Genomic DNA, 14,785 nt, shown 5'->3' with positions numbered 1-14,785 from the left:
TTTCCTCTGTTATGGTAATTGCTGTGAAGATAGCTCATAATATCATTTTTATGCCCCCCTTTGAAAAAGAGGGGGCATATTGTTTTGCACCTGTCGGTCGGTCGGTCTGTAGACCATGTGTTGTCCGCTCAATATCTTGAGAACCATTCACTTGATGATAATGATATTTCATATGTGGGTTAGTTATGAGTAGAAGAGGATCCCTATTGTTTTTCAGGTCCAAAGGTCAAGGGTCAATCTACTCTGGACATAGGAATATAATGTCCGCTTAATATCTTGAGAACCCTTTGCAGGAATATAATGTCCGCTTAATATCTTGAGAACCCTTTGCTTGAAAGACATCAAACTTGGCACACTGGTACATCCTAAGGAGTAGATGACCCCTATTGATTTTGAGGTCATATGGTCAAAGGTCAAGGGTCAAACTGGGCATAGGAATATACTGACCATTCAATGTCTAGAGAACCCTTTGCTTGACAGACATCAAACTTGGTATGCCAGTACATCTTCAGAAGAAGATGACCCCCATTGATTTTGAGGTCACATCGTCAAAGGTCAAGGGTCAAACTGGACATAGGAATATACTGTCCGTTAAATATCTCGAGAACCCTTTGCTTGACAGACATCAAACTTCATACACTGGTACATCTTCAAGAGAAGATGACCCCTATTGATTTTGAGGTCACATGGTCAAAGGTCAATGGTCAAACTTAACATGGGAATATACTGTCTGCTCAGTATCTTGAGAACCCTTTTCTTGACAGACATCAAACTTGGTACACTGATACGACTTCAGGAGAAGATGACCACTATTGATTTTGAGGTCACATGGTCAAAGGTCAAGGGTCACACCAGACAGGAATATACTGTCCGTTCAATATTTTGAGAACCCTTCACTTGGCAGACATCAAACTTGGTCCACTGTACATCTTCAGGAGAAAATTATCCCTATTTATTTTGAGGTCATATGTTTAAAGGTCAAGGGTCAAACTGGACATAGGAATATACTGTCCGTTCAATATCTTGAGAACCCTTTGCTTGACAGACATCAAACGTGGTACACTGGTACGTCTTCAGGAGAAGACGACCCCTATTGATTTTCAGATCACATGGTCAAAGGTCAAGGGTCAAACTGGACATTGTAATATACTGTCTGCTCCATATCTTGAGAACCCTTTGCTTGACAGACATTAAACTTGGTACACCTACTGGTACATCTTTAGGAGAAGATGACACCTATTGATTTTGAGGTCGCGTGGTCAAAGGTCAAGGGTTAAACTGTACATAGGAATATACTGTCCGCTCCATATCTTGAGAACCCTTTGCTTGACAGACATTAAACTTGGTACACCTACTGGTACATCTTTAGGAGAAGATGACACCTATTGATTTTGAGGTCGCGTGGTCAAAGGTCAAGGGTTAAACTGTACATAGGAATATACTGTCCGCTCAATATCTTGAGAACCCTTTGCTTGACAGACATCAAACTTGGTACACTGGTACATCTTCAGGAGAAGATGACTACTAATTATTTTAAGGTCACATGGTCAAAAGTCAAGGGTCAAATTGGACATAGGAATATACTGTCCGTTCAATATCTTGAGAACCCTTTGCTTGACAGACATCAAACTTGGTACACTGGTACATCTTCAGGAGTTGATGACCCCTATTGATTTTTAGGTCACATGGTCAATCCACTCTTGACATAGAAAGATATTGTCTGCTCAATATTTTGAATTGATAATACTACTCTCAATCAAATGATGTGTGTGTGTATAACCCTTTTCAATTCTGCACCATGGGGGGCATATGTGTTTTACAAACATCTCTTGTTACTTTCTCAGTTAACTTAAGAGTTATCTAAACCAAGAGGAAGGCTAAGAAATTATAACAAAGCTTCAAAAAAGGTTAGACTGACTCACATCAAACATGTCAGATCAGTGTACTGACAGTAGCTGAAATTAGGAAACAAAATAGAAAGTGGATTAAGAATTGGAATGCTGCAAGAATACAGTCACGCATATTTGTGAATGCATGTAAATTATTGTGTCTATGTAATAAGGTAATCCTATGTTGATTAAAATCCACTTTTACATTGATACATGAATTCATATCAATTATTATTGCTGTAATAATCTAGGGGTAAAGAAAACATGTAATTAAGAAAGTATATGTAACATAAAAGTTTTGTATAAGAAATAGACAATTTGAAGGTGAAAAAGAAGTGCCAGGAAATAATCAGAATGCAGGATTTTGCACCATTTACCCCAAAGCTTCAGGGGCCTAGGCGGCCCCCAGACCCCCTGCCTATTAGGGGTGATCTTTAAAGGGACTGATTCACGATTTCCCCCAAAATTTTGTTTTTCACTTCTAATGATTAAAATCGACTGACTGATGTGTTTAAAAGATTTCACATAAAAATTTAGGTTATACATTATAACAGAAGCTTATTTAAGAGAGTTTATTATTTGTTTTGTAAACAAAGATTGCGGTATGTTATTGGTTACAAAATTTTCAAAAGAAATGGATTTTGATCCAAGTTTATCATATCTTTCACATTTCAAGCATTCTTTGGGTAAAATGTGTCATCTAAATGTTCAAATTTGTGACTATTAAGATGCTTTATATTACAAAATTAATATTTTACTAGTTTGTTTGTATACATTAAAAGACTTGAGTCTTTGTTTACATAACACAAATTTAAGGCTAAATATTACTTTTATTCTTGCATTCCGAAGGTCAAAATTTTTGCTGTCAACATTAAAGGATTTATATTTTTAATGTTTAACATCAAAAATGAAAAATATTTTCTTCACAAATCGTGAACCAGTCCCTTTAAATCAGCTTTTTTTGTTTGCTTGCAAAATCAGATCTGAGAAATAGGGAAATCATTAAAATTTTGTAATGACCAATTTTCATTGATAAGGCCAAGTAAAATTAATTAGTAGATTATCATTCTCGCCCGACCCTTGAAAATCGCCCCACCCCGATTTTTTTATTTTTCAAAATTACGATTTCCGGATATTTTTATGTCCGGTCCGGTATCGTAAACGTACTTTGTTTCATTTTGCCTTTTAGAAACCCAAATACACATGTAATTATGATTTATAAAGCCTTTTCTCAATGAGAGAAGGCATTTTCGAGGTCAAGAATACCATGGCGAAAAATAAAAAATAAAATCCTCCCACCCGCCCCATTTTTTTGTGAAGTTTGAATGATAATCTACTAATTAATTTTACTTGGCCTAACAGATTTGATTGTGCTTCTTGAGGAATTTCTAGAAAAAAATTCTTTTACTGTCACTAGCATATAATTAGTTGAGATTGTATGATTACCGGTAGTCAGGGCTGTATCATCAATCGCGGCTGTATCATCAGTATTCATATATTAGTAGTTGGGTCGCCTCATTTGTAAGGGCTGCATTAGTATTTGTATATTAATAGTCAGGGTCGCCTCATTAGTAAGGGCTGCATTAGTATTCGTGTATTAGTAGTCAGTGTCGCTGCATTAGTATTCGTGTATTAGTAGTCAGGGTCGCTGCATTAGTATTCGTGTATTAGTAGTCATGGTCGCCTCATTAGTCGGGGGACTACATCATCAGACGGATCTATGCCATTATTCAGGACTGTGTCACTAGTTGGAGATGTGCTGTTATTCGGGACTAAGCAATAAATTTGGGATGTGCCAGTAGTCTGCGCTAAGTCAGGAATGTATCATTATGTCTCACCTTCCCAGAAGTTTTAAATGTGAATTCTTTTCATACAAAGTTTGTCCGGGCCATATCTTTTTCGTCATTTTACACAGGCATTTGATATGTGGGTATACCATGACAAAACAGTGTGTTACATGCCATTTTTAGCTCTTCTGAGCCGAAGGCTCAAAGAGCTAATGCTATGGCCATTTGTGCGGTGTGCATAAACTTTTTAGAAAAAGGGCTATAACTCAAGAACCCCTTGGCCAATTTTTTTCAAATTTGTTACAGGGTATCATTGGCCCAAGGGCTTTCATACATACTAAATAGAGGGATGTGACCCTTTAACAAGGGGAGATAATCAGGAAAATACAAACAAAAGTAGTGGTTGCTAAAAAATCTTCTTCTCAAGAACCACTGGGCAGATTATCACCAAACTTACACATAAGGATGAGGATATGTTGTAGATTAAAAATTGTTCAAGGCATTACCCTGGGGCAAAGGGCGTGGTCTCAAGGTCACTTCAAAGTTGACCTAAATTTATATTTCCTTAAATCTTTGATATTTTAGTCATTATAAGGACTAGGATCATCAAATTTTGACAGTTGATGCATCTTAGGACCTTGTGTCAAGTTGTCTCAAAAGTAGGTCACGGTGACCTACTTTTTGAATTTTGCAGGTATTTATTTTAAAATTAATTTTGATGCATATCTTGGACACTTTGAAGCCTATGATCATCAAAACTTGTCAGTTGGTGGATCATGGGACCTTGAAATGCGTCAACTGAAAAATAGGTCACCGTGACCTACTTTCTGAATTTGATGGCTTATCATTTATAGATATATTTTAAGTTGTTATTTCAAATACCGAGAGGTTTAGAATCATCAAATCTTGTAAGTTCATGCATCTTGAGGCCTTGAAACATATTTATAAAAAAAGTAGGTCACAGTGACCTACTTTTTGAATTTTGCAGATATTCAAATTTCACATTTTCAATTTTAGATGCATATTTTGGGCACTGTAAAACCTAGGATCATCAAACTTTGTCAGTTGATGCGTCTTCAGTCTTCGGTTTGTGTCGACCAAAAAGTAGGTCACCGTGACCTACTTTTGGTATTTGACAGCTAAATTACTATATTTCAGACACTATTTGACCTACAATCATCAAACTTTGTCAGTTGATGCATCTTGAGTCTTCGGAGTGTATCGACCAAAAAGTAGGTCACTGTGACCTACTTTTGGCATTTGACAGTTATATTTATATATTTCAGTCACTAATTGACCTACAATCATCAAACTTTGACAGTTGATGCATATTGAGTCTACGGAGTGTGTCGACCAAAAAGTAGGTCACCTTGACCTACTTTTGGAATTTGACGGCTATATTTATATATTTCAGATACTATTTGACCTACAAGTAGGTCACTGTGACATACTTTTGGCATTTGACAGTTATATTTATATATTTCAGTCACTAATTGACCTACAATCATCAAACTTTGACAGTTGATGCATCTTGAGTCTACGGAGTGTGTCGACCAAAAAGTAGGTCACCTTGACCTACTTTTGGAATTTGACGGCTATATTTATATATTTCAGATACTATTTGACCTACAGTCATCAAACTTTGTCAGTTGATGGGTCTTGCATGTTCGAAGGGTTTCGACCAAAAAGTAGGTCACCTTGATCTACTTTTGGAATTGGACGACTATATTTATATATTTCAGATACTATTTGACCTACAGTCATCAAACTTTGTCAGTTGTTGGGTCTTGCATGTTCGAAGGGTTTCGACCAAAAAGTAGGTCAACTTGACCTACTTTTGGAATTGGACGGCTATATTTATACATTTCAGATACTATTTGACCTACAGTCATCAAACTTTGTCAGTTGATGGTCTTGCATGTTCAAAGGGTGTCGACCAAAAAGTAGGTCACCTTGACCTACTTTTGGAATTGGACGGCTATATTTATATAATTCAAATACTATTTGACCTACAGTCATCAAACTTTGTCAGTTGTTGGGTCTTGCATGTTTGAAGGGTGTTGACGAAAAAGTAGGTCACCTTGACTTACTTTTGGAATTTGACGGCTATATTTATATATTTCAGATACTATTTGACCTACAATCATCAAACTTGTCAGTTGATGGGTCTTGCATGTTCGGAGTTCGCTGACCAAAAAGTAGGTCACTATGACCTACGATTGGAATTTGACAGCTATATTTCAATATTCAGATACTAATTGGCTTAAAATCATCAAACTTTGTCAGTTGATATTTCTTGGGTTCTCAAAATGTGTAAACCAAAAAGTAGGTCACATTGACCTACTTTTTTTTTTGAATTCTTAGGATTTAACTAAAGATTTAGAATACTAAGAGGCTAAGAATAGAAATGGTGGGGTTGTACAATTTATCAGAAGAGCGATTCTAGGCCCTTGGGCCTTTTGTTTTATGACCTTGACCGTTTATGTTAGGGTCAAATATTAGAACTTTTTGGGCTAAACCTTTGATATTTGGTATGTAATGATAAGACAGTATGTTACATGCCATTTTGATGACCTTTGACTTTGACCTTTTATGTAAAGGTAGAATTTTTAGGGCATTTTTTTTTTTTTGGTCTTGACCATAAGTTGTCTTTTTACATAGGCCTTTGATATTTGGCATGTTAGTAAGTTTAATTTACTATCATATGTTCACAATACTGTTCCTTGGTTGAAGCAAATAAACATAAAGGTGACTTATGTACTGTAACTCTTAATTTTCCACTTTAAAGATGATCCCTAAAAATGGAAGGAGAGACGCAAATTTTTCCTAGCTAGATGGGTTTTTAATTAAATCCTAGAAATTTAACCACTACAGATCATGCAGATTGTACAATATCATTGTGCATTGTTGTAGGGAGGAGGAAGTGATCCTGGTTCATGATTCGGAGACCGTGAAGAGTATCACCTATCACTGCAAACTGCTGCAGTTCCACATGAACTATCGTCCACCGTACTATGGAACATGGAGGAAGAAAAGCAGAAAGCTTAACCCCAGAAATCCATTCAGAATGGACAGTGTAAGTCAGTGTTAACCCCCAAAACTCTTTTAAAATAGAAATGTAAGGCAGTGCTGTCTCCTTGATATCTATAAAAGAAAAGGTCTTAATATTTTACACAGTAGTAAATACTGAACGTACTATTAACATGTAGTTCAATTAAACAATAATGTGCTTCATTTTTGTTTTATCGGGTGATGAAGGTAGCTAGCATTGCAGAAAAAAAATCATGCAAGTTATTAAATTTTTTCTGCAATGATTGCTACCTTCATCACTCGATAAAACAACAAAGAAAGACATTATATTATTTATTAGCTCACCTGGGCTGAAAGCTCAAGTGAGCTTTTCTGATCGCCTATTGTCCGTCTGTTAACTTTTTACGTTTTCAACTTCTTCTCCAGAACCACTGGGCCAATTTCAACCAAACTTGATAAAAAGCATCATTGGGTGAAGGGCTTTCAAGTTTGTTCAAATGAAGGGCCATGCCTTCTTGAAAGGGGAGATCATCACAAAAATGTAAAAATAGGGTGGGGTCATTTAAAAAATTTCTTCTCAGGAACCACTGGGCCAGAAGAGCTGAAATTTATATGAAAGCTTCCTGACATAGTGCAGATTCAAGTTTGTTAAAATCATGGCCCCTGGGGGTTGGATGGGGCCATTATAGGGGATCCAAGTTTTACATACAAATATATAGGGAAAATCTTTAAAAATCTTCTTCTCAAGAACTACTGGGCCAGGAAAGTACAAATTTACATGAAAGTTTTCTGACATAGTGCAGGTTCAAGTTTGTTAAAATCATGGCCTCCAAGGGTAGGATGGGGCCACAATAGAGGATTAAATATTTACATACAAATATATAAGGAAAAATCTTCTCAAGAACCATTGGGCTAGGAAAGTACAATTTTACATGAAAGATTTCTGACATAGTGCAGATTCAAGTTTGTTCAAACATGACCCCCAGGGGTAGGATAAGGCCACAATAGGGGATCAAAGTTTTACATTCAAATATATGGGAAAAATCTTTAAGTATCTTCTTCTCAAGAACTACTGGGCCAGGAAAATACAAATTCATATGAAAGCTTCCTGACAGTGCAGATTCAAGTTTGTTGAAATCATGGTCCCCGGGGTTAGGGTGGGGCCACAATAGAGATCAAAGTTTTGCATGCAAATATATTGGGTAAATTTTTTAATTTGGGCCAAGGTGAGCGATGTGGCCCATGGGCCTCTTGTATTTTTATGTATTTTTAGCTCTTCTGAGCCAAAGGCTCAAAGAGCTAATCATATGGTCAAATGTTTGGCTTGCGGTGTGCGTCAACTTTTTGGGAAAAGGGCTATATCTCAAAAACCCCTTGGCCAAAATTTGTCACAGGGTATCCTTGGCCCAAGGGCTTTCATTTGTACTAAAACTAGGGTTGTGACCCTTTAACAAGGGGAGATAATTAGGAAAATGCAAACAAAAGTAGTGGTTGCTAAATAATTTTCTTCTCAAGAACCACTGGGCAAATTATCACCAAACTTGTGCATAAGGATGAGGATAGGTTGTAGATAAAAAAAATTGTTCAAAGCATCATCCTGGGGCAAAGGGTGTGGTCTGAAGGTCACTTGAAAGTTGACCTTAAATTTTGTTTTGTTAAAACTTTGATATTTTGCTTAGTATAAGGACTAGGATCATCAAATTTTGTCAGTTGATGCATCTTAGGACGTAATATCATGTTGTCTCAAAAGTAGGTCACGGTGACCTACTTTTTGAATTTCGCAGGTAATTATTATTAAATGATTTTTGATGCATATCTTGTACACTTTTGAGCCTATGGTCATCAAAAGTTGTCAGTTGATGGATCATGGGACCTTGAAGTGCGTCATGTGAAAAGTATGTCACCATGACCTACTTTTTGAATTTTATGGCTAATCATTTATGAATACATTTTAGGTTAGGTTGTTATTTCAGATACCGAGAGGTTTAGAATCATCAAACCTTGTAAGTTGATGCGTATAGAGGCCTCAAAACATATTTATTTTTTTTAAAAAAAGTAGGTCACAGTGACCTACTTTTTGAATTTTGCCGACATTCAAATTTCACATTTTCAATTTTAGATGCATATTTTGGACACTATGAAAGCTAGGATCATCAAACTTTGTCGGTTGATGCATCTTGAGTCTTCAGTGTGTCGACCTAAAGTAGGTCACCATGACCTACTTTTGGACAGTTACATTTCAATTTTCAGGTACTATTTGACTTAACATCATCAAACTTTGTTAATTGATGAATCTTGGTTAGTGAGAATTTTTTCCTGTTCTACAATGTATCAGAAGAGCGATTCTAGGCCCATGCATGGGCCTCTTGTTTAAAAACAAAATCTAAAATGAAGTACTGAAATGTCATATCCTTGACCATTTCGTTACTTTAAAAGGAACAGCCAATGCAACCTTTTGACCTTGATGATGCTCCAATGTGGTAATGATTACACAGACAGGTGGTACTAAAAAACCGGATGAAATTAGTTTGTAAAAAACATGCATTCATTGTCTATGATGAAAGCAATGTCAATTTCAAAAGAAATATATTAAAGAGAAATGGTTCAGTGAATGTAAATAGTAGATATTAAGAAGAAATTTATTTAAACAATGTCTGCAGAAGTACATCAGGGTTTTTTTAAGGTCTTAATTTCAAGGGCCTGGGCCTTTCCAATTGGGAAAAATATCAGCATTTACTTGAAATTGGGAAAACTGTTTCATACAAAGAAGTAGGGAGAAAACCAATCCAGGGTGCATTAAGGTATAATTGGACTCCTTCTGACTTTCAATTTGGTCAAAGTTTACCTCATTCAAATAAGCAGGTCAGAAAATTAGGTTTACTTAACAATTTTGAAGCAAAAATTGTAATCTGTGGACCCATGAAGATGATTTGTGAACAATTAGGCTACTCTGCTTGATTTGTTTTCATTGTTTGGGAATTGCAAAGCAAAAATTGGGGGAAATACCTGCTTTTTAGCATTGGGAATGGGGCCTTATTTCGGCCCCCTACAGACCCTTAAAAAATCCCTGTACATGTATAACAAAATCATGTATAGAGCAAGTCTGACTGACTCAGTCTAGTAAAAGCTTGGTCTAGTTTATTTTGTGTGAAGGTAGCCCAATTGGTCATGTCAAAATATCACATTTTTTTCTACAAAACCAAAAGTACAGTGAAACCTAAAAAATAAAGAAAGGAAACAAGGTCACAGGCTTGTATGACAGGTGCTTATTTTCTGCAATCTATCAAATAACATACATTTAGAAAGGAGATGATACCTGTACACACATTTGGAATTTGTTTAAAATATGATTTAACGTAGTTCCACACTCGTGTGACGTCATAGGATTTTGCAAAGTCAATAATTTAATGATAGGAACATAAATTTTGTTGGAATCTTTTTCATTAGTTATTGTAAAAAATCTTGTTAGCCATAAAATATTTCAAAATTCTTAGTTATATTTGAATAGTCAATGATATGTTTCAAAATATTGAATCCAAGGACAATAACTCTGTTTTCATTCAATTATTTATCAAGTCCATAATGTGATATATTTCCTTTATTTTTGACAAACATTTTACCAAGGTGATAAGGAATCATTATCTGTGTTTTTTCATGAAATTACATACAATTTTAATTCCAAGTGATTTAAATAGCTCAGTTGTATGGTGCCAGACTTTAGTTTTTGATGGGGGTATACATAATCTGGAAGCTATAGATTTGAAATTATTAAGGAAAGGTATGGATTTTTTCCCATGAATAACTATAACAGATGTAACTCTACTAATATAAACAGAAAAAATGATATGTAAACCATGCTATAAGGAAAATGCGTCCACATTTGTTTGTTTTTTAACATTTTGGGGAATAACACTAATTCAATAATTTTCCACATATTATTCTAAAACTTGATAAACATATTGAAAATGACATGTGTTTTAGTTATTGACATGTTTCCCGATAAATAAATGCAATTCAAAAAATATTTTGTTGTTTTCATATTAAAATAACAAATAACTGTTTCCAATGAATTTCATAAAAATCTACATCGGGGTATATGACTTTAGTGGTGTATGTAATGAAAATTAATATGGAAACCCTTAACTGTTTTGCCTTTTTTCATTACTCTGAATGTTAATTTATTGATTCCAAACAAAAAAATGCTACCTAAACCCCAAAAATCCAGGACTAAGGACCTACCTTAAACAGTTGTGAAATAAAATTGATATACAGGGTCTGTAGTTAAATAAAATACAGTATATTGTGTTATGGTTTATCAGTCATCAAAAATTACATTTAATCTGCTTAAGAATCTCGTATATGGAATGCTTGATGAGGTGATTTGAATGTTTTTTACAGGAGCTTTTTGACTATGAAGTGGACAGTGATGATGAGTGGGAGGAAGAAGAACCTGGAGAGAGTCTGTCTGCATCAGAGGTAAATTAAGTCAGTAGTTATAATAACAGATCTACACATGTAGTGTAAGGTTGACTGTAATTAGTGGGGATGAAAGAGAGGGAATCTATGGCATAGCAGACTAAGAGACTTGAACCACAAATTTAAGGGTTTTGTCAATTAGGATTGGCTTTTTATATAGGTGACTCACTTGAGCAATGTGGCCCATGGGCCTCTTGTATAAAGAGTCTTGATTTTAATTTTTGAAGTGTAATTTGATGGCTGTTTTAATTTGATTGGTTTGCAGTTGTTTTAGTCTTATCTTACTTTTGTTTTTGTTTCACTGATTTAGATTGTCATTTACGTTTGATTAGCTGTTCTTTTGATTGGATTGGCTTTTATGACTAACTATTTGATCGGTTGTTCATTTGATTCTGATTTGATTGGTAATAGATATACGCCCGTCTAAGACAGGACATATTATGTGTTCATCTGTCCATCTTTGTGTCTGGCTCCTAACTCAAATACTAGGAGACTTAGAATCACCAAATTTTTCCACCTGATGCATCTTGGGTAGAGGGTGGGTCGCACTTTAAAGTTTGGTCACTGTAACCTTTGATTAAGATGATATGGCCAAATATGACAAAATCCTGTCCAATTCGTATTGGACAATTCATCAAACTTGGTCAGTTAATGCATCTTAGAAAGAAGGTATGTCGCACCCTATATCAAGGTCACTGTGACCTATGATTAAGATTATATGGCATAACCCTGTTTGGGACTATTTTAGATGTGATTCATAGTCAAATGCAAATTGTGCAAAAGACACATTACAAGGAATGATCTTGGTTTTACCTCAGCAATAGACACATTACAAGGAATGATCTGGGTTTTACCTCAGCAATAGACACATTACAAGGAATGATCTTGGTTTTACCTCAGCAATAGACACATTACAAGGAATGATCTGGGTTTTACCTCAGCAATAGACACATTACAAGGAATGATCTTGGTTTTACCTCAGCAATAGACACATTACAAGGAATGATCTGGGTTTTACCTCAGCAATAGACACATTACAAGGAATGATCTTAGTTTTACCTCAGCAATAGACACATTACAAGGAATGATCTTAGTTTTACCTCAGCAATAGACACATTACAAGGAATGATCTTGGTTTTACCTCAGACCTGAAAGCAAAGATATTGGTGCAATCGTTGTACCAAGTAAGGTTGACATGACCGATCAGAATAAACATCTGACAGCATGCCATGTGCCATGGTGGTGCACTTTATTTTAATCTGATCTGATTGGCTCTTTGTTTCAGTCTATTTGATTTGCCGTTTGTTTTTGTCTGATATGGTAGACTGTTGGTAGTATTGAATGACTGTGGGTTGTTTATCTGGTATGATAGGCTTTTGTTATTACTTGCTTGACATTTGTTTCAGGGAGAGGAAGAGGAAAACAATGAAGAGGAAGAGGAGGAAGATGCTGATTGGATGGTTCCGCATGGTTACTTATCAGAGGGGGAAGGCTGTGAGGATGATGAAGAGGTCAGTTAAAACATGTTTGAATATTGAATGGCATGTACTTTCAGGATTTACTCTTATTTTAGAAAGCTATATAAAGTTAAATTTTGTCCTAAAGTATTGAAACAGCAATCGATAATAAAAGTATCAGCTGTATAATTGATGTATCATTGCAGTCGGTGTTTAGGAACGTTTCTATATTTGAATGAATTGTTTATGTTTAGGAAGCTACTGACCTGAAGATGAGATGTATGAAGAAGTTGGAACAGTGGGAAATGGAGCTGAAGAGACAGACACAGCCTGCCTTGCCTGTTATCATCGGCTGTTTCTGGGAACATGCTGTTCACGAATTGCAGAAAGACCTGAAAGAAAAACTGGCGTCCTACAAGGTAGTGTGAAGCAAGTGAAATAAAATTGTAATATACATGTGTACAGTGATATATTTTATTCAGATTGTTTCAGTACTGGTGTTAAGGAGAGGAATGTAGATAGGTGTCAACATATAATGAAAATGACCACAGATGAGTGAAGCATAGTTGACTTATTTTGTTTAGGCTGTTCCACTGATTGATGAGCCAATAGACACCAGTTTTACTGGTGACAAATCCAGGAGAGGTGAAAACACCTCATCAGAGAAGAAGGAGGACAGCAAGAAAACCCAGTGTAAACCAGTCCCTGAGGAGGGTCAGTAGTCACATGATTTTATTTCCCACAGGAGGGTCAGTAGTAGTCATATTATTATACCCCCAGCAACAAGTTGTGGGGGGGGGGGGGGGGGTATACTGAATCGGGTTGTCCGTCTGTAGACGCAATGGTTTCCGGGCTCTAAAGCATTATCCTTTTACCTACCGTCACCATATCATACATATGGACTACGCATGGGATGAAGATGTTCCCTATCGATTTTGAGGTCAAAGGTCAAGCGCACTAGACATCAAAGTAGCAATATGGTTTCCGGTCTCCAAAACGTTATCCTTTCCACCTACCGTCACCATATCATACATATGGACTACGCATGGGATGAAGATGTTCCCTATCGATTTTGAGGTCAAAGGTCAAGCGCACTAGACATCAAAGTAGCAATATGGTTTCCGGTCTCTAAAGCGTTATCCTTTCCACCTACAGTCACCATATCATACATATGGACTATCCATGGGATGAAGATGTTCCCTATCGATTTTGGGGTCAAAGGTCAAGCGCACTGGACATCGAAGTAGCAATATGGTTTCCGGGCTCTAAAGTGTTATCCTTTCCACCTACAGTCACCATATCATACATATGGACTACCCATGGGATGAAGATGTTCCCTATCGATTTTGGGGTCAAAGGTCACGCGCACTGGACATCGAAGTAGCAATATGGTTCGGTTTGTCATGCCATTTGTTTTTTACACTCAGAAAAGAGGTAGTTTATACCTATTACCAACACCCTTTGGGAGATTGGGGTAAGCGGGGGGTATTCTTAGTGAGCATTGCTCACAGTACCTCTTGTTTTGTTTCTGACAGGAGGGTCAGTAGTCACATGATTTTATTTCCCACAGGAGAGTCAGTAGTCATATTATTTTATTTCAGACTTCCCTCCAAGGTATTAAACATCTTCAGCTTTCACCTGTACAGCAGCCTTTGCTGATTCTAATGTGTCTGCCCCCTCAAGGTCAGAATGCCTGGCATGTTTCAGTGCATTACGTGTCATGTTTACTTTCATGTCTGCACTCCAAGTGCCTACATTTACAAAACCAATATGTCCCTTGACACATGGTCCAGTCAAATGCTTTAAGTTAACTTCAATTTTGTGGCCCTGTAGGGATCCAGGTTAGAGTAGGTCCTCGGTAACACACACACCCCTTGCCTGTCATAAAAGGCGACTAAATGGGGCAGTCCTTCAGATGAGACTGCAAAAACCAAGGTCCCATGTCACAGCAGATGTGGCACAATAAAGACGTCATCATATGAGTGAAAAATTCTCGAGGAGGATGTTGAACAATATACACGCAATCAATTCAATTTTGTGCAATCAATTTCTGATATACCATGCATTGTTATTATGGTTACTCAAAATTATTATCTGTTCCAAATGGGTTCTCGTCGGGTATTGCTAATGCAGGGTTCAACACCCA

The 14,785-nt window shown here is 36.4% G+C and overlaps 1 protein-coding gene across 1 annotated transcript in view; it reads left to right on the top strand.

The window, feature by feature from the left end:
* LOC125649879 (chromatin assembly factor 1 subunit A-like) overlaps positions 1–14,785 on the top strand; it is a 35,033-nt gene that overhangs the window by 17,851 nt on the left and 2,397 nt on the right. The window contains exons 10-14 of the mRNA XM_056166334.1: positions 6,590–6,752; positions 11,105–11,182; positions 12,589–12,693; positions 12,894–13,058; positions 13,224–13,353. Of these exons, the coding sequence (XP_056022309.1) occupies positions 6,590–6,752; positions 11,105–11,182; positions 12,589–12,693; positions 12,894–13,058; positions 13,224–13,353 (641 nt within the window). The remainder of the gene's footprint in view (positions 1–6,589; positions 6,753–11,104; positions 11,183–12,588; positions 12,694–12,893; positions 13,059–13,223; positions 13,354–14,785) is intronic.

Source organism: Ostrea edulis, chromosome 5 (genome assembly GCF_947568905.1).
Source record: "Ostrea edulis chromosome 5, xbOstEdul1.1, whole genome shotgun sequence".
In the NCBI taxonomy this organism is placed as follows: Eukaryota; Metazoa; Mollusca; class Bivalvia; order Ostreida; family Ostreidae; genus Ostrea; species Ostrea edulis.
This window is presented reverse-complemented; position numbering and strand designations above follow the sequence as displayed.